This window comes from Peromyscus californicus, unplaced genomic scaffold, assembly GCF_007827085.1.
Source record: "Peromyscus californicus insignis strain IS unplaced genomic scaffold, ASM782708v3 Scaffold_4__1_contigs__length_199733344, whole genome shotgun sequence".
In the NCBI taxonomy this organism is placed as follows: domain Eukaryota; kingdom Metazoa; phylum Chordata; class Mammalia; order Rodentia; family Cricetidae; genus Peromyscus; species Peromyscus californicus.
In genome coordinates this window covers 112912575-112932971 of record NW_026294562.1, presented here as the reverse complement: position 1 = coordinate 112932971, position 20397 = coordinate 112912575, and the positions used below count along the sequence as shown (strand labels likewise).

Below are 20397 nucleotides of genomic sequence, written 5' to 3'. Positions count from 1 at the left end.
GGGGGTCTTTGAGGCCCTAAGGGTCACCAACTCAGAAAGAGGTAACGCATTCCTGGTACTAAGGTTTTATTTGGTAATGTATGATTTCTAGCTGGAGTATTCTCCCCCATTGTAGGGTGGTGGTTTCAGTCTTTAAGGAAGCCACAATTCAGTAAGGTAGCACATAAATACTCAAATCTCTATGCTTGTGCTAGAAAAGCAAAGGTATTAAGTGAATTTAGAAATGAAACCTTTGGTAAAGTGAGATTCCTACCCTGTCACCTCAGGAAGCAACATTACAAAGGCAGCAGGAGTCAGTAGGTGGGATGTGAAAGGGGAGGAGCAAGGCAGATGATAGAGAGTCACTAGTTTTATCTAATGCTAGAACAGACTACCATACTGGCTGGTTAAGGACGTTAGGTGTGGGAGTCTGCCGGAGACCAGCTCCGACTGCTCCCACCTTTTGAAGGGTTCTTGGGTGGAGGAGAGAGGAATGAAGAAATATTAGGTAGAAAGATAGACGATAAGAAAGACAGAGACACAGGATAGCTGCAGGAGGGCCCTGGGTCAATACCCAGCTGTGCCCAGAGCTTTATTCAAAGGGGCTTTTTATAATATGCCACGGGAAAAGGCAAAAGACCTCTCCCTTCCAAGATCAAAGCACAAAGAACAGCCAAGTGCAGACCCTTCCAAACACCTAGTAAGATGCCTGTGGCCGAATCATCTCCTTATGCAGCCCTGCTGGGTAAAGTAAGCCCAGATTCTCTGACCTTGAGTAAGGTCCCACTAGGAAGCCTCTGTGGGTCTCCACAGTTAGGGTTTTTTGTTGCTGTTTTGTTCTTTTTTTTTTTTTTAATGGAATTGGAAAAGTTCTAGATTGTTCCCTTGCTTCTAAACTTTGTCTCTGAAATCTTGTGTTCATCTTGAAAAGTAAGGAGGTCACTATAAAGCCTAACTGGAACCCACAGAGCAGTTATAGATGTCAGTTTCCGAGCCTACCCTGTATGCCAAGCTCCTCACCACAAAATGAGTATTATATCTAGACTGTACTTTTTAGTACCGTCAGCCCCTAAAAACAGTTCTTAGTTTCTTCCTTGTAGTAATAGACTCCCCCGATGAGCCTCAGTAAAGCATATATGCTTTTATGGCAGACAACAGTTTCTAGACTTCCTTGGAAATCAATGTGATTTTGTGATGTACTTCCCCCCTTTAAAAAAAAAAAAAAACTGAGCAGATGCCAAATGACTGCTACAGCCATCCCATTTCCCTCGGGGAGAACTACTTTCTTTCCCATTCCTCTCTGCCTTTTCACAGGGAAGAAATGGGATAATGAAGTGGGATTAGCACTCCTGTGGAGCACATCAAATCACCTCGGGAGGACTGCAACAGCAGGATCTGTATCCTGAGGAAACATGGCCTGAGAACTCACCTTCTCTTGCCATGCACCCCATGGCTTCTACTTGGCACATTACTGTAATCAATATGATAGCATTGTGACTGGGCTGAGGGAATCAGCCACAGGTTATGAAACATGAAAGACTTTCACGCAAACTTTATAAGCTTCAGTGAATTGATAGCGTAAAAAATAAATGTACTTGTTTGAATCCTTCCACTGTTTGCATCTTTGTTTCTAGCTGGCTTTCAAAAGACTGGGTTTACACCCAAGCAAGGGTGGAAAAGATCATTGTGTTGAACAAGGGCATGCTCACTGAACAAACAGCTTCTAGTAATTTGCTCTTTAGTCACTACTGAAGAAGGAAACATGCATACGCAATCTCTGTCCTTAAGATATTTGATGGTGATATATGCAAATATAAAAAATATTAAAAGAAGTTGATGCTCTTGGTTACAGACTGTAAAAGCTCTAACTCAAATTTGCTTTATTAATTAAAATACCATTGATAGGTTTATGGAAGTATCCAGCCTAAGAATAATCCTAACCAGGCATTTAACCTCTACTGGCTGAGACTCTGTGGATGGGACCTGAAAAATCTGTACTGTTGACCCTGCTTCTATCCTTTCAACAAGGAATCCTGATGTTGCTCTAAGAAGCACTGGTTATAGATCTTTCCAACTGCGAACTGGAAATTGGAGCAGAAAGGAGATGGACTTCAAGAGAAGGCCATCATTCTTGAGGAGACCAAATGCTGAGTCCAGACAGGAGGACTCTGACAGCTCCACCATGCCTGCTTTGCACTTGGGACATGAGAATGGGATGAGGTTTGAAGATGAGTCTGAGAGAAGCACACCATCTGTCTGGCAGCCATTCTGAGAGTTGGTAGCCCTGATAAACAGAGCGGTCCCTCACCTTCATTCACCAAACAACTATTTTTTATTGTACAGAGACATGCCAGGCCCTGAGGACAAATGGTTACAGGCAAAGGCCCTAGCCTAGTGAAGCCTGTCTTTTAAGGGTGGGAAGCAGACACTAAGCCACCAGAACGATGAGCTCATAACTGACTTGTTAATTTATATGTAGGGGAAAACCCTTTTCTTATGCATCTCCTGGTGATGGTCAACACTGACTGGAATAGCTAGGGTGATGGCCTCCAGGCTGACAAGTCGGGAGCAGCCTGAGAGGTGAGATTGCAAGTTGTTTGGAAGGTAGGAGGATGACAGCCCATGCCAAAGCAACAGCAGGTGCAAAGGCCCTCAGGTGGAGGCTGGGGACTGAGTAAGGCGGAGAAAGAAAGCAAGAGAGAGGAGACCTCAAGGGCAACCAACACAAGGTGAAGGAGGATGAACATGAGAAGTTGGCAGGAGCCAGCCTGTGGTTAACCGAAAGGCCTCCCGAGGACTTGGATGCTGTCCCACACAGTAAATAGTTCCTGTAGAAGGAGTCTTTTGACTACTGTGAGGAGGATGTACACGTTTAAATTCAAGGATAGGGGGGTTATCAAGGTGCGGGTGTGACCCTAACATCTATGGCCAGCGGCATGGGCTTTCTAAGAGCCCACTTAGGAACTGCTGAGGAACTTTGCGCAAAGCTGGAAGTGACCTGCACCTGTGCCCATACACACACGCTCTCAACTGCTGAAAGAAGTGCTTACCATGACTGAGGAAATGGGTGTAAAGATGTACTTTATTTAGAGGAATTTATTGAAAAATTACAGCCACGTGCGGCTTATGATTGTTATACTGGACAGCATCCTTGCTCAGGACCAGCTCTAAAGGAGGAAGCAGAAGAGGGAATGCTGATCCTTAAGCGCTCACCCCTCAGTTGCAATTCAGTTCTCTCTGGATGGAGAGGGCCAGGGTGAAAAAGTACAAAAACCTGAGGTGGGAGGAAACTGAGCTTCATCTTGTCTTGTTATGAAGAGCTCCACGTGCATCCTCAAGGGAAGTCTGGTGCCACGAGGGAAGGTTTGGGGACTGCTTTTCCTGAACGCACCAGTCCCCAGTCCCGCGAGCTCGCTCGCACTGCCTGTGCGGTGCAGCCTTTGACCAGAGAGTGACAGGGGACAGTAGCGCCTCTCCCCACCTACCTGCAGCAGGACCGAGTAGGCTTTAGCTTCTCAAGCTAGACAGGTGAGCAGAGGAAGGAGGGACCAAGGCTAACCACAGGGATTGAGAGTGCAGGGACCCCTCGGGGCGCAGTCACCCATTCTCCAGTATGGGGGCGGGGTGGCACGGGCTGTCATCCGCACGCACAGGATCTGCTTTCTGAGCTTGCTTTCGCTTTGCTGGGTGCCGGGTGAGGCTTGGAGCATCTGCAACCTAGCGCAGAGCAGGTGGCCTCGGAGGAGGGGCGGAGGCTGGCGCCTTGAACCCATCGGGAGCCCCCAGCCTCTCCAAGAATACGTGTCCTGACTCAGGCCCCGCGCTCTGCTGGCGCGCAGGACCTGGCTTGGCTAGAAGGCAACCCTGACCTTGGTCTCTCCCTAGTTCCAGATCTGCGCCAGGACCATGGGCGCCGCGCTGGTCACTGGCCCGCGGCTGGCCTCCCTGCCACGCATGGCCTGCGGCACCCTCCGGCGCCAGGCACCCTCCGTTCTTGCCCAGGGCTGCCACTCCAAGTCGGGTCCGCCTCGCCCAGTGCCCCTGAAGAAGCGCGGATACGATGTCACCAGGAACCCTCATCTCAACAAGGTAATGGTCCGGGTTTAGAAGGGTGGGACGTCGGATCCTGTGGCTGGAGGGACGGACGCCCCGCCCCCTGGGCCTGGGAAGAAGCCTCTGGCGTCCTTCCAAGGCCCTTCTGGTTTTGCCTAGCGGAGATTGCTTGCTCTGTTTGTTTTGGCCTTTTCGTCCCCTTCTCTCTCCCTTTTGACACGGAGAGAGGTGACAGGTTATGCGGACTTTAATTTCTTCAGCAAAACCAGTACGGACCCAGTGAAGGTTCGCGATGATTCCTCTGACCTAGATCGAGTCAGATTTCCAGCAGATCTTGAGGACAGTTCCTTTGACCTCCAGGAATTAAAGTTTCTGTATCGGTTAGAGATTTCTTAGGAATATTGCAAGGTTTAAAAGGAAAATGGAGGCCGAGTTCTTAGCGCAGACTCGGGCACCAGTGAGATAAATATCGGCCACAGTTATGATGATTGTTTGGGGAACATGAATCTGGAAGACAGGTTTAGAATTATAGAACTTTTAGCACTGGAGGGAATGTCAGAGATCAGAGTTCAAACCGGTCCTGGAACAGGATGTGGAACGAAGGGTCTTGGCCAAGGTGACCAAATTCATATGTCTAGTGCTTTGGCTGTGTTCAGCCTCATCCCACTGCAAACACATGTGTATTATCCTAAGAATATACCCTCTCCCCTCACCCCTGCCCTCGAGAGTTCGAATCTTTGGTTCAGAGGATTTTTGTGAGCCGAGGAAGCCAAGACCAAAGCCAGGCCCGCAGGCCCACCTCCTCACTTTTAACTAGGAGGCTCAATTTTCTTCAGCCTAAAATGAATGATAGATCCACCATTCCAACCTCATTTGGTTATTGTGAAATTTTTCAAAATCACTGGATTTGAAGTAATATTTTAAACTATAAGAAGTGCTGGCTAAGAAATTACCGCAAATAAAAATGTAATAAACCTCATGTAGGAAGTTCTCAAAAAAAAAAAAAAAAAGTTAAGCTTCTCTGATTGAGGATAGCGAAATTCAAATGAAACAACCTGTAAGGAAAATGTGATTTTAAGGGGTGGGGCCAGCTGTGCCATGCTATGGATTGTTTCCTGCAGCGTTAATAGAAACTAAGGAAAAAGTCTTTTTACTCATTCTTCGCCTGTCATACTGACCCCCTGCTCTCCAAAGAGACCTTGACTTCTCTGTACACTACTCCTTCCGAAGCAGTTAAGGTATTTACATCAGTGTGAGTTGCTTTGGTAGAGTTAGAAGATGCAAACAGCTTTCAGCAAACACAAAGTTCCTTTACAGAAACAAAATCTAAAGGAAGGGCTGCAGGAGAGACTTGATGGAGGAGCAGGAGGTGACTCCTGAATGGTTCAGTCATGTTCTGCTCTCTACTCTGGCTTTACAATGTCAGCTTCAACAGCAGCCTGTATGTGACTCTGGGTAAGTCACTTCTCACTCCCAGGCTCTGCTTGGACTTTCTTCCACTATCCAAGTCAATCACCAGTGACTTAAGCCAATTGGAGCCTCTACTCAGAAAGGAAGATAAGGTTTAGGTAGGGTCACCCACACCTATTGCCTTACAATAGAAAAGACACATTTCCCCCAAAATAAACCTGTATATCTCGTAAGATGTAAGACAGATAGAGTCTGGTGAGCAAAATAATCTATTATTACTACAGGCTTCGATTATTAGAAAATTGCCTTAGATGTATGGGTACATTGCCAACCAGCAGTTATTACTTCATGAGTAGTTAAGAAAATAATGTTTTTCAGTGATGGGTTTTGGTCCCCTAAAAACATTCTTGTCCCCTATGTAAAGTTCTCTGAGTGACTTGCCTTTCCAAGTAACAAGAATGGAATGTTACTCATAAATACATGCGGCCTGCCATTTGTATAATAATGTCTTACATCTCTGAAGATGCTTGACACTGGTTAGAGATGAGGAGGCTAGCTGAAATTCTGCTCAGGGCCACTTGCTTCTCTCTTCTGCAATGAAGAAGCAGTCTTCCAAGGAGCTGCTCACATGCCCCTCTCTCCCCTCTGGTGACCCCAGCATTTGGTGTTTCCAGAGAAGGCTTCAGGATTTCTCTCTGCCAGATGGGACAATTGTGATGAGGTTAAACAGAGCCACAAGGTTACCAGAGGGGCCGGGGGAAACAAAGCAAGAACAACAAAATGGGCAGCTTTGAAAGGGCCTTTGGTGCTGGGGTTAGTGGGCGGGTCTGTGGGTGGACTTTTTTCTAGAACGTAAGCTCTTTGAGAGCAAAGACTGAAACAGTGTTTTGTGCGCCTGTGCCTAGAATGCACAATCACAGAGAAGTGCCTTGGGGATCTAGTGATGCAGCTCTAGCTATGTGTCCATTGTACTGCGTGTTCCATTTTTGGCAGATCAGGAAAGGCATTATGTTGAAACTGGAGAGTAAAAGAGAAGTGGAGTTGTTAAGAGAAGATGGGCTCCTTACTGGGTGGGGTAGACACTGCTGCTATCATGTGGTCACCGTCTTCTGGACCTGGCGCTGTCATGTCCTGGCCGTACTATCTGCGGTGGGTCTCGTTGGCTTCTCTGGGGCTGATATAAAGGCCATCCTCATCCACTCCTCACTCTAAATGTGAGTCTCTTGGTATTGTCCTTTTCGCCATTTCCTTTGCCACCAGGCATACTTCTACAATGGCCGACTAGGTTCTTATCCACAGTAGACCATGGTCTTCTTGAGGACAGAGACTGACCTGTCAAATGAAGTTTTCTCTGCTTGATTTGATGTTCGGTAACTATTTGCTCTTGAGTTATCTTGAGTCTCGGCGCTTTCCACTCAGTTGTGTTAACATTAACGTGGTAGTGTAACAACCCAGCTCTCGTTGACTACATTCTCATTGACTATGGCCTTTTGTGGAAGCAACATACCGACTTGATCCTAATAGTTCGAGATTTTCAGTCTTCCAACAAAGCAGTCTGTGTTATTTCCTAGGGTGCACCAGCATCCCTTTGACCTAACACCAGCAGTGATTTCTTTTTTCACAATATGTTACTGGACCAGTCACCTGCTTCTTCTGCAGTTTTTTGTTCTTTTGCTTGCTTGTTTTGTTTTGTTTTTATCTCCTGTGCTTAATGTTTAGGGAGGTAGTGAATGAAATGGATACTTAAAGCACTGGTTGTTGACTGACACATTCCACTTCAGCTACTTCAGAACAGAGCAGAAACAGTTTTCCATGCAGACTTGGCATATTTCAGTCCATGAAGGTACGAAGGGTGGTCACCCCCACTGCAGCAGGGGCTGAGATTCTGGGGATACTCAGGTTTCAGCAGAATCACTTTAGTATTCAGTGGGGGGGGGGGGGGTCTGTTAGACTCCTACATATACAATTTGTGTTTGAAGTGCCTATTTTTTACTTAACAGCGACACAGAACTTGACTTTTCCTCTCCTTGAATGAGGGAAGTATCTCCACCACAAACTTGCTTCATCCACCATTCAGGAGATGCTGGCTGGGGTGAATGGAGAAGTAGAGGTTTATGGGTGACATCAGTAATATGTTTTCCTGAGACCTCGGTGTCAGATATGACAGAGAATCGGGCTTGATTGAAAGAGAAACAGTGGATTACTGACTGGACATGAGTCCCGTATGCAGTTGACTCTAGACCCGAGTCTCCAGCTCAGTGGGACAGTGAGTAGAAGCTCAAATGCTGTTTGAATATTTCAAGACAAAATGAGCAAAACCAGGTTGAAGGTCAGTCCTTTCCTGTTGAATACTGCCCTGTCTTCATGGACCTGTTTGTTATGTGCTAGAAGAGCTAAGAAATGTTAGGACTATGTGCTTAGAACAGCTAGAATTTGTACTAGTTAGACTAGGTCAGGCCAATCTGACAAAGTGAACTGCAAACACAGAGACTGAAACAAGATAGAATTACAGAGCAGATAAACGAGTCTGGGTGGGAATTTGTGGGTTGGCATGAAGCTGGGTCTTGTTGCTCAGTAATCTTCTCTGTGCCTTTTATGTTTGATGCTCCAAAATGGTGACTCCAGCCATGTCTTTAATTCCATAGACTCCAAGGGCAAGAGGAAACATTGCTTCTAAGGGCATTGCCCAGAAAACTTAACTATCACTTCCATTCCGATCCAGTTGGTCAGAATTTTGTGATATGCACGCTCAGCTGTAACAGAACAGGGGTTGGGGTGTGTCTGGCTGAGCATCAATGTTTCCAGTTAAAAATCCTCCACTATTAAAGAAAGGATCTTTGGGGAAACTGTCAGAAAATGTTGAACTGAAACTTGCATTCTTTTAGTCTGTCAGTTTTTCCTCAACCTTTAAAGTCTGTTTCTCTGCATCCCCACTAACGCCCACTTTGTTCCCACATATCTCATCGTGGCTAGCTTCTGTAAGCTAGACACCCATTCTACCATTGAGCTATAGACCTAACCCTCCTTTGTCTGACTTAAGCTTCATATTGTCAAGGATTTGGGACTGATACATCTCAGGTATTTAGCTCACAGTTAATAGACAGAATGAGTGAAGGAGCTAAGTTGTTAACAGACTCACTAGGATCAAAGCTTGATTGCTGTCACCCCGACAAGCTACCTGTCTCCAGAAGGCCAATAAAAGATGCAAGTAATAGTGAAAACCAGAGAAGGGATATGTATCCAGAATGGCTATGTTGGAAAGAGGAACAAATGAATAGACCCAGTGGTACCCTCTGGTCCATGCTCCAGATACTGGCAGGAGGTTTGGGTTTAGAAAGAGAGCAAAAGCGTAACTCAGCAGCCCTGGGTGAGGCAGGGTCCTGTCTATCATTCCATCACAGATACATCACTGTCTCCTGGTCCTTGGTCTGCCCAGCAAGTGGTCAGCACTGGGTGAAATCTCTTGCTAGGAGACAAGCACCCTTCTGGCTGGCACCAGGACTTCAACTTTTTCCTTTCTCAGAATGAGACTTCTTAGAAAATTCTAATTCCTTGGAATCTATTTTCTCCATATTCTTAATAGCCCAAGGAAGAGACATAAGTGTCTCACTTTAGAAGTTCTGATTATATTATTCCTGCCAAGATGGCTACGAATTAAATGAATCATTCAGAATGACCTCTGCTTGGTTCCCTAAATTCCTCCTTTTCCTTTACCTCTCTTTTCATCAAACAGCTCTTCTTCGGGGCATCCCCTCCCCTCAGATCCCTATCACTGATATTGACATGCCCAGTGGGATGGGGACAATCTCACATTGGATATCTGGGGATGGATCAGAGAAAGGAGGTCCAGCTTCAGTCAGTACCTCTAGTGCCTTTGAATCCTCATCCTCCACTTCTGATGCCTTCGCTTCCATTCCTGCTGTGACTGACAGAGGAGGCAGAGGGATTCCAGCGGGAATGGAAGCCCTGAGGCAGTGGTTCTCCACCTGTGGGTCATGACCACTTTGGGGGTTGCATCTCAGATATCTTGTATATCAAGTATTTACATTACACTTCATAACAGCCACAAAATTACAGTTATGATGTAGCAATGAAATAATTTTATGGTTGGGGGTCACCACAAAATGAGAAACTGTATTAAAGGGTCACAGCATTAGGAAGGTTGAGAACCACTGGTCTAAGGCATCAAAACTGCAGGATGGGGCTTCAAGGATACCATAGCAGGAACAGCCTCCCTTCCAAATACCTGAAAATGGAATAAGTATGCGACAGGTTGCCAGAGGCTCAGGAAGGAGATTTACTGTTCCCGGAACCTGAAGTTGATTTGCAAAGTGTTTTCTCACAAGCACGTGGCTATAAATAGGTGAATCATTCTCTAGAGAACATAGAACATGTGCTAAATGGGCATCTGTATATTCATTAAGAAGACCTTTAGAATTTGTTGCCAATGAATTCTTAAAGGGAAATGTACAATGCTAAGTACACTCTATAACCATGACTGTTGCTATTGCAAGTCTGGAAAATGGTTTGACCATAAGTATCTGAAAACACCTGTTTTGTAACAGAGGTATACTGGGAACTTCGTTTTCTCTCTGCATAGTTCTTTAATGTCCCATTGTCTTTTCAATTTTGGTAACAGTTTCTATTGCAGCAGAGTTTCTAAAATTGAGTAAATGACATTCAGCTTAACTTGTAGACGTTGATGTGTCTGGAAATGTGTGAGGAAATCTCTTAGTAGTAGTCCCATTTCAATCTTTTATAATTAACCATCTTCTGCTGCCAGCTTTATACACTGTTGTCAACAGCAATATCTAGATTGCATTAGCAGCTGCATGGATGACAAATCCTTTACAGACATATGTGCTGTCTGGCTCTAACCTGGGCCAACTGGCATCTTCAAAGGTTCGAAGTCTTGGCTGGACATAAAGTTTCTATGCTCATGTTTTCAAGCCCATCTCTACTTTCTCCACGTGGGTTTCTCTTTGTGGCCCTTGGTCTTCGAACACTCTGAGGTTTATGATTTTATTGGTTTTATTTGACTACATTTTTGCCGCTTCTACCAAAGATTTCTTTTATTATCTGCTTTCTAAATGCAGTCATACAGCGAGGGTGGGAAAGTAGCCTTTCGATTTGTTGGCCATTGCAGGACACTAATGTGAGCACTCTTGTTTGCAGACAGGGATTACAGTTCACTTACAATCCCTCCACTTTGATGTGGAGAAAGTACATTTGGAAGTCCTTTGGGGTGGCATTTGACTGCCTTTCCAAGGCAGAACACAAAAGGCGCTCTATGATGGCATAGCGAAAATTCTACAACCAGAGGTGCCGAGGTCAGCCGTTAAAAGCACGCATTCATTTTGTACGCAAAGGGTTGCCAGGCAGCCTGGTTAAAACACAGTTCTTACCGAAAGGACAGAGAAAAGAGGAAAATATACCCAGTCATTTGAGGAGAGGGGTTTTTGATAGAAAGATCATCAGCTTTTGAAGGACTTGAATAAAAGAAAATCAAAGCTGTGTTTGCTTTTACGGTGAGTGGAATCTAGAGGAATAATCCTGTAGGTAGCTGAATGGTTGGCAACTTGAGATTTTTTTTTTTTTTGTCTCATTTGATGGTTTTGTTTGATTGTGAACTACAGAGCATCCACATGATTTGTCTTGAAACACATTCTCTACAGTGTAGAATTCTGGGGAAAGCAGGCTCTATTGAGTTCTTTTGCGAAATAGAAGGATGCCCTTCTCGTCCACCCAAATGAGCATCTCTTCAGAGCTGTGTGGTTGTGTGGCTTCCGAGGCTGAAATCACCAGGCATACATTGTGGGGAAACTCCAACCTGGTTCATTGTCCCTATCCCTTCTCCACGTGGTTTTAAGAAAAGCATTGGTGATTCCAGTTTAGATGCCTATTGTGCCCATTTCCCTTTAGTATTGTGATGGAGGGGATTCAGACAACCATTATAACAGCTAACAGTTTCAGGAGATATATTGTATCCAGAATTCTTCTAAGCAGTTTATATAGGTACTAACTCATTTATTGCATTATTTCAACTTTTTGAGGTATACATTGTTATTATTCTTATGTTACAGATGAGGAAAAAAGACATGAAATGAATAACCAACTGCCCAATACTCTGTCTGCTCAGTAAGGCGCAATGGTACTTACAACCAGGCAATCTAGTTTGGGGGCCACACCTGCACCCACTGTGTGCACTAGACTCAGCATACAAGATCCCTCTTACTTGGTACTTACTGTATGCAGCCTGCTGAGCTGCGACCTTCCCATGGTAATAACTAAGGTAGTCCTTGTTCCCTTATGTGGCCACTAGGTTGTGATTACTTCTACTTGCTTGGTTCAAATCAGGGAATCCTGAAGTTGGAGGGGGCTTTAAATATCACTAAGTGTCTTCTACTCACTCTTAAAGTATGTGTAATTCTGCTCAAACTCATTGTTTACATATTAGATTCATCAATAGCCATTTTATAAGTCCCTACTCCACTTTAAGCAGTGGGTAAGTCATGGTAAATATAGCGCTTCTTCTGCCTGTGAGGAGCTTACAGTGTAAGACAGGTGCAGGTGAGGCCCAGGGAGGATCCGTACACAGTTTCAATTTGCTGGGTAAGTGTAATGAGAGGGGCATCTGGACAGACCATGAAAAAATGTGCAGCCATGCTTTCATGGCAGTGTTTTGGGGGCTGGTCTGAATGGAGTTGGCAGGTGAAGGTGATGGAGGGGAGGCTGGTTAAATGAAACCATAAGAGGCTGGCCATCTATTACTGTTGGGATGGAATGGACAGAAACTGAGTAGTCTGTAATGGGCCTTATTTTAAGAGAACTGTGCAACATTATTGTAACAGTTGCTTTCCTCACAGCTGTGATAAAAGACCTGTTAAGAATCAGCTTAATGAAAGAAGGGTTTATTTGATCTTACAGTTCAAGGGGATGCAGTCCATCATAGCGAGGGGGTGGGCAATTAGTCACATTGTATCCACATTCAGGAAGCAGGAGAGAACAGGAAGTGGAGCCTGGCTATAACATCTCAAGGCTTACCCACTATGACCCACTTTCTCCACTGAGGCCCCACCCCTTAAACATGCCACAGTCTTCCCAAACACCACCAGCTGGAGATGAAGTGAGCCCATGGGGAACATTTCACACCCAAACCATCACAATTAGAAAATCTCTAATTTGACAAATAGAGTTAATGTCTCCAGCCCTTGGATACGGCCTTTGCACTTATTTGCTTGTTTGTTTATTGTTGTTGCTTTTACAGTGCACAAAGATGGAAGTACCATTTACATCAGGCTATTATCAAAATCTTCAGCACACTTCAGGACTCAGCATCTCTTCTGCCACACCTCTTTCCTTGTTAGTGCCACTTGGAAGCCATTTGTTCATCCTCTGCATTCTTTCAACATTTAGTGTATGGAGGTGGTACTAGCTCTTTTCCAATTTGGTCTCAGTGTTCACTTATTAGCCATGTGTCTGTCTCCATAAATTCGCACTATATTTAGATCCAAGGTATTTTCTTAGACATACATAGCCAGCCATAGCGTGCACTCAACACCACGTAGAGCACATTCTGTATACCTCAACAGATCAGAAACAACAAGGATGAAGACAAATAATACACCAACTGCTCTTTCAGATTTTCTGAGAAAAAAAATAGTGAAAAACTTGATTTGAAAATATAAATTATTTTTAGATTTGTCCATGGGACTTGTAGAATTTTAAATACAACAGCTAAAGAATACCATCTTTATGATGAGATTATTTGTCTCCGTGGCTGATGCAAAGACATTAGCTATGCTGTAACTAGCAATAGGCTCAAGGACTTTGGCGGTAAAGGAAAACAATCAGCTGGAATCAGCTATGTTTGACCCATCAAGAAGTATCACCTGTAACCAGGTACTGGGCAGCAGAACACATAGCCTGAAATCTAGGGGACTTGGGATCTGAAATTCCCATGCTTTCCAATATGGTTTGAGTACATTCCTTGAGGATTCATATGATGAAATGTAATTATTATATTTAGAGAGTAGATACTTAGTGCCTTAGTTAGGGTTTCTATTGCTACCACAAAACATCATGACCAAAAGGCAAACTGGGGAGGAAGGGTTTTATTTGGCTTACACTTCAGCTTTGCTGTTCATCAGTGAAGGAAGTCAGGACAGGAACTCAAACAGGGCAGGAGCCCAGAGGCAGAAGCTGATGCAGAGACCATGGAGGGGAGCTGCTTACTGGCTTGCTTCCCCTGGCTTGCTCAACCTATCTTCTTAGAGAACTCAGGACCAGCAGCCCAGGGATAGCACCACTCACCATGGACTGGGCCCTCCTCCATTGATCACAAATAGAGAAAATACCTTACAGCTGGATCTCACTGAGGCATTTCCTCAACTGAGGCTCCTTCTTCTGATGACTCTAACTTGTGTCAAGTTGACACACAAAACCAGCCAGTACACTTATGATATCAAGAGGTAGGGACATTGGGGGGTGACTAGGATTAGATAAAACCATCATGGTGGAGCCCACAGAACTGAATACTGATGCTTCATAAGAAGATGGGATACAAACACTTGCAAGCGCATGCATGTAGGCTCATGCGCACACACGCGCATGTGCACACACATATAAACACACACAGAGTCTCTTGCCACATGATGCCTTATGCTACCTGGGGACCAATTTAGTAAGAAATCCATTACCATATATGACCCCTAGATGTTGGAGCCAAAATAAAACTCCATAAAGTTATATGTACCCAGCCTAGGGTATTTAGGTGTAGCGATTAAAAATGGACTAAAACAATTCTAACCCCAGCCCTGCCATTTACTAGATTCAGGGCCTTTGAAAAGCTCTTATTTGAGACTGTTTCCTCACCTATGATGGGAACCACAATAAAACATACCCTCTTGATAGGCTGTCCTAATGATTAAATGAAACAACATATCTAAAGTGCCTCACAAGCCTTCAATTAATTCTCAGTTAACCCATTTCTAACATTAACATCTCTACACAGTGCAAGCTCTCTGTGCACCACAGACATCAAAAGATTCAGGACCTGGTGCCTGTGTAGAGCATCTGTCCAGAAGGAGAGGGGAGGGGAAGGCTTAAACACCAAACCCATTTTCATGGACGTGAGAGACCGGCTGGAAGAGGAGTGGGTCAGGGAAGGGGCAGGCTAGGAGAGACCGTCCACTGATAACTTCTTTGTGCTTTGTGGAGCCTGTGTCTCCAGAAACTAGACATTTGTCTGGAAGAACCTGAGGTAAGAATGGCCTCGAAGTAGACATCAGGGTGTCCCTCCAATAGATGTTCTGGAAATTGAGTCTGGTGTTGAAGATGGTGCTGCCACGAGCAATCTCAGAACTGTGATCGCAATGTTTTGGCACATGATAACCAGCATTTTAAAAGACTAACTCAAATTTTAAAAGTTCAAATTTGGGTGGACCTCTGTTTCATCATTGCGATAACATTCCCAGTCTCAGGAGATTATAACAGTAAGACAGCATATAAGAGAATGTTGATGATGACAATTTAGAGACATGAAAGTCAGAGCATTGCCTCAGACCCATACAAATACAGTCCAACTGGCCCAACTTACCTTGCTAACACAGGGAATTTGGGGATCGTTCCATCCCAGGAGAATCTACATATGCTCTGCTGTGGGTAATAAAACTCTGTGTGTGTGTGTGTGTGTGTGTGTGTGTGTGTGTGTGTGTGTGTGTGTGTGTGTGTATTTAAGTGTGCATTTCCCTTTGTTAGAATTCAGGATAAACATTTTCTGAAAAGAGCAGGTGATCATCTCACCCAGCATATTGTGTTTGGAAAGAAACTGTTCTAGCATCATATATCATTTTACAGATCAAGTTCTAGCATAGGTGAGTCCACATTCATCTTGCCTAGGGTATGAGTAGTGGATGCGGACACAAGTTATAGCTGCCTCTTTTTTTTTAATCTCTTTCTCTCTTTCTCTCTCTGTGTCTCTCTGTCTCTCTTTGTCTCTGTCTCTCTGTCTCTCTCTCTGTATGTGTGTGTGTATGTGTGTGTGTGTGTGTGTGTGTGTGTGTGTGTGTATGTGTACATATGTGTATGTGTGAGGGAGCTATATGAACATGTGTGTGAAGGTCAAAGGTTAACACTTGGTGTCTTCAATTCACTATACTTGATTTTTTGAGGCAGGGTCCCTCATTGACTTCATTCATTCAGGTAGACCAGCTGGACAGGAAGCCCAGGGATGCCCCTGTCTCTCCCTCCCTAGCACTGAAATTACAGGTGTGCATCCATGTGTTTGACATTTTTATATGACTTCTAGGGATCAAATCCATACCCTCTCCTTAAAAAAGGAGCATTTTGCCTGCCATTTATAAATACCACCTTGAACCAAGTCTTTGTTGACATATACAGGAGTACTTTCTAGCCTTCATTTCCAAAGAAAGTACATTAATATTAATCATTGCCATATACTTCAGACTGAAGCACCTGCTGATGTAACGTTTGCTGCCACTCCTCTGGGTTCATTCTGATGAGTGAGCATGTTCCCAACTGCAACTTCTTTCTATGTTTCTATTTTTCTTTGCAGTAACGTGACCTAAGAGACAGGCCACAAACTCCTGGCAGAAAGCTGAGCCCTTATGTCAGACTCTCCTTTCTTATCTCTTTCATTTTATTTTTGATCTCTTCTAGCCCATCGTTATTTGTTTTGACTGGTAAAACCATTTGAGGTCACAAGGACAGCAAATAGCAACACAGCTGCTCCTGGATGAAACAGGAGGAGGCAGGGTTGGTGTTGAGAAAACCCATTAACAGCCATTTTTAGAAACAGGCTTTGAAATCCACCCATCAGAGTTAAAACATTCCCCCCTGCTCTCACAAGAGTGGGAGGCAGCTTCTGCTTGCGTGTCTGTGAAGCCTCAGACACTGCCTAAGGCTTGTGGGAAAGTCTGACTTAGGTGCTGATGATGGAAGGAGAAAATTGACTGCCTCCAGTTGTCTTTTGATCACTACCTGTGTGCCATGGGATGCATGTGCATACAGACAGGCACACATGCACACACATACACACACACACACAAAAAAAAAGTAAATGAAAGACAGGGGAGAGAGAGAAATAAGGAGGGTGTGTGTGTCTGTCTAGGGATAAGAGATAGCCTTCAAAGCCACATGCTCAGTGACCTCCTTCTTCAACTAGGCCCAACCTCCTAATAGACAATTCAGCTATGAACTTCATTGATAATGAATAAATTAATTGATGGATGAATCCATTGATGAAATTACTTCTCAATAGTGCCACCAGCAGGACACCAATCCTTCAATACATGAGCCTGGGGGGAATACTTTATATCTAAACCATAACATGTAGGAAAAATAATAAAGAATTCTCTTCAGATGGCAAGGGAGAGCTTCTGGAAGAAGTGATAGTTAATAAGAGACCAAAAAAAGAAAGCCATTCAAAAGAGAAGCCAGGATTAATCTTGTGTGGGCAGAAGCAGCAGTTCCTATAGAGTCCAGAAGTACCAAGTGACTTCACATGGCTGGTTCTGAGAAATAACAATAGACAGGCTAGTAAGAGTATGATGAGAAAGGGGAACTACATAAGATCAGGGTGGAGAAGACTGGTGCATATGGGATGTAAGCTAGGAGTCCTTGCTATAAAGCAAGAGTTACTAAATGCTTCCAGTCAAGGAGGAGCATGGTATGATTTGTACTAATAAAAGGTTTTCCTAGTTGCTGTGAGGAGACAGATTAGAGGATGGCAAGGGAGGGAAAAGAAGAATTCAGTAGAGGCCAGGGCAGTTCTAGAAGCAAGAGAGGGTGGGGACTGCAATGTGGGCTGTCAAGAAGAAAGGAGTGGTTGGATTAGAAATAGAGTTGGAAGGTAGAACAGATAGGGCAAAGCCCTGTGTCCTAATTCACCAGGACTTGATCTGTATTTTCCCCCCTCACAGCCCTCAATCCCCACACAGTAACCACTACCATTTATTGTAGTTACTTCTCTTCTTTTATCAACATACGTAGCTCATCATTATAAGGAAATCGTACATTTGTTTTTAATTCTGGCTTAGAGCTTATGGGGATTCCTGACTGGTCATTTCATTTGATTCTTACAGAAGTGCCTCTGAGTAAGGTGTTATTACCTTTGCTTTCTAAGGAAGACATTAGGATCCAGAAGACTGAGATGCCCCTTGTGTGACTTTCCTGGTGAGAAGTGAAAGGATATCTAGTCATTCCAGTGTCTTAGTTACTTTTCTAAAGTGATAAAACATCACGACCAAGACAACTTATAAAAGAACGTGTTTAATTGGGCTTATGGTTCCAGGGAGATAGAGTCCATGATAATAGAATGAAGGCATGGCAGTAGGGACCGCTTTGGAGCTCACATCTTGATCTACAATCAGGGGGTAGAGAACACACCCAAAACAGCATGAGTCTTTCAAAACTTCAAGTCCACCCCTAGTGATGCACCTCCTCCAGCAAGGCCACACCTCCCAATCTTCCCAAACAGTTCTACCAACTAGAGACCAATTATTCAAATATGTGAGCCTACAGGGACCACTTCATTCAAACTACCACTCTTCAGATACAGCACTAATGACAGACCAAAGAAATGATTTCACCTAAGCCTAGCTTAGCAAATCAGTGAGTTTATTGGGGTTACTTACAGAAGCGTGAGTGAGGGTCTAATTATAGGAATGATTACCAGTCAAAACAACCATGGAAAAGAAAAGACCAAACTTAAGTTTTAAGTCTTTAAAGGAGGGTCTGACATGAGAGTTCAGCTTTCTGAGAGTTGGCGGACTGTCATTGAGATCACATTACTGCAAAGAAAAACAGAAACATAGGAAGAAAAACATGTCAAAAAAAAAAAAAAAACTAGAGGAGCATGGATGCTTCAAAGGCAGCTGCATCATTAAAAAGCCCACCCCAGAATGGGTAATGACTCACAACAGCCATGTCCTTGCACCACTTTCAGGCAGCTTGGCAAACCAGAGACGCTCTTTCCCCAGTAATTATTTACTATTTATATCATCATGGGGAGGGGCCTTGTGAATCTTTTAAATTTCAGGAACTTTCTGAGCCTTGTAGGTTTCATTTAGTTCTTGAATCTTCTGAGCCTCATTTCCATCTAGGAGAAAAGGTTTCAATTCGAAAGAAATAGCTCTACAATACCCCTGATGTCCCAGAAAATAAGGCAAGATTCAACTCCAGATTTCCTGAGACCATTTGCTGATAGATTCAACAATCACCTGTGGACCACTTGCTGTATTACCAGCACTGTGCTGGGTTCATGGTGGTTAGTCTCAAGGAGCTTGGAATTCAGGGAAGAAATACCCTTTCAAGCCCATAAAGCTATATATGATGTGTTCTGTGTTATATTAAAAGTGTATAATTAATAATGTGTCCAAGTAACTTTTATGTTGGTAGTAGAAATAGTAAGTAGGTTTCTTAAAGTGGGTAACTTTTGGTCATCATGTTAAATAATTTTTTTGCATCAAGAAAAAGGAAAGTTCTCTTTCAAATCCCTTTCCTGAGGTGACATTTCATTTCCTGGTGTTCTAGTATTCAAATTTGAAAGGTATCTAGGAATTCCCTAGATAGACAGGATGGGGAGGAGATGTTCCAAGGAAGTATAAGTGCATGGTGTGAGAGAAAATGAGTGACTCTAGACAGAGGAAAGAGTGTGGAGTGATGGGACTGGAGAACAAGATAAAGAGTAGTCCAGGACCAACACTGTCTGGGTGAACAGTTTGACCTTAGCCCTGAAGGTGAGGAGGGACACTATACCAGGCGTTTTCCTTTATGCCCACCAACCAGCTCCCAAATCATGACACAGAGACTTATTGTTAGTTTTGAATGTTCGGCCTAGCTTAGGCAGGTTTCTGGCTAGCTCTTTTAACTTAAATTAACATGTTTCTCTTTCTCTACCTTTTGCCTTGGGGTTTATTACCTTTCTTACTTCTGTGTGTCTTACTTTCACTACTTCTCTATGTCTGCCTGGCTTCTCGCCCCAGGCATCTCCCTTGTTCTCTTCTCATTCTTCTCTCATCTTTCTTCGAGCCTAGATTTCTCCCCCTATTTATTCTCCTTGCCTGCTAGCCCTGCTTATCCTTTCTCTTGCCAAGCTATTGGCCGTTCAGCTCTTTTTTAGACCAATCAGGTGCCTTAGGCAGACAAGGTGAAACAGATTCAGCGTATCTTGACATAATTAAACACACCTCCTTACATCATTAAACAAATGCAGCATAAGTGAAAGTAGCATGCCTTTACACAGTTAAAGTAATATTCTGCAACATAAATAAATGTAACACATCTTTGTCTAGCTAAACTAATGTTCCACAACAGGACACTAGCAGATGGCCCCGCTGGATCTGAGCTTTAGACATATCACCTGGCTCCAGGTAAAAGAGTAACATCACAGAAACTAGTTACAAAGGGATTCAGTCCCCATGAGGAAAACGAGGATCTGACATGACTGATGATGAGGGAGACACAGATGTGAGAGCTGAAGAAGCAAGAAACGGGTTCCCTTCCAGAATTCCGTGAGCTCCATGATAGCAAGTCTAAGAGTTATTGCTAATATTCAGGAAAAAGTGGAAACCTCATATTTATAGATTTACACTGCTTAACCAGGATGTTACATTTCTATGCCTTTGCCTAGAGAATTAAAGAAAATAAAACCATGGTTAATGCCAGAGTCAGAAGTTCTGCTTGTCAGTCATGAAGTCTTAAATATTAGAAAGTAGGTTGGTTAGGAATAAATGCAAAATCTTTCAAAATATACTTTTCTTCATGGTTTTATTTGAAACTGTAAAAATGTGAAGGATGATAGGGCTAGGCTCTTTTGAATGTTTGTTATAAATGCTGATGTCCTTGCCTTTTATCTAACTACCTGTCCTTGTTCTGGTTCTGGTTTCATAAAGCAACATTCTGGTTTTGATTTTGTCTCCAGAGTGTAGGGAA

The 20397-nt window shown here is 43.7% G+C and overlaps 1 protein-coding gene across 2 annotated transcripts in view; it reads left to right on the top strand.

The window, feature by feature from the left end:
- The first annotated feature begins 3293 nt into the window (after positions 1-3293).
- The window catches only part of Me3 (malic enzyme 3), a 196958-nt gene continuing 179854 nt past the window's right edge, over positions 3294-20397 (top strand). The window contains exons 1-2 of one of the 2 annotated variants that reach the window (XM_052761645.1): positions 3294-3507; positions 3865-4068. In XM_052761645.1, coding sequence (XP_052617605.1) covers positions 3886-4068 — 183 coding nt within the window. In that variant the 5' untranslated portion in view covers positions 3294-3507; positions 3865-3885. Of the gene's footprint in view, positions 3508-3604; positions 4069-20397 lie in introns of those variants that run through there. The other variant, XM_052761644.1, reaches the window with a different exon arrangement.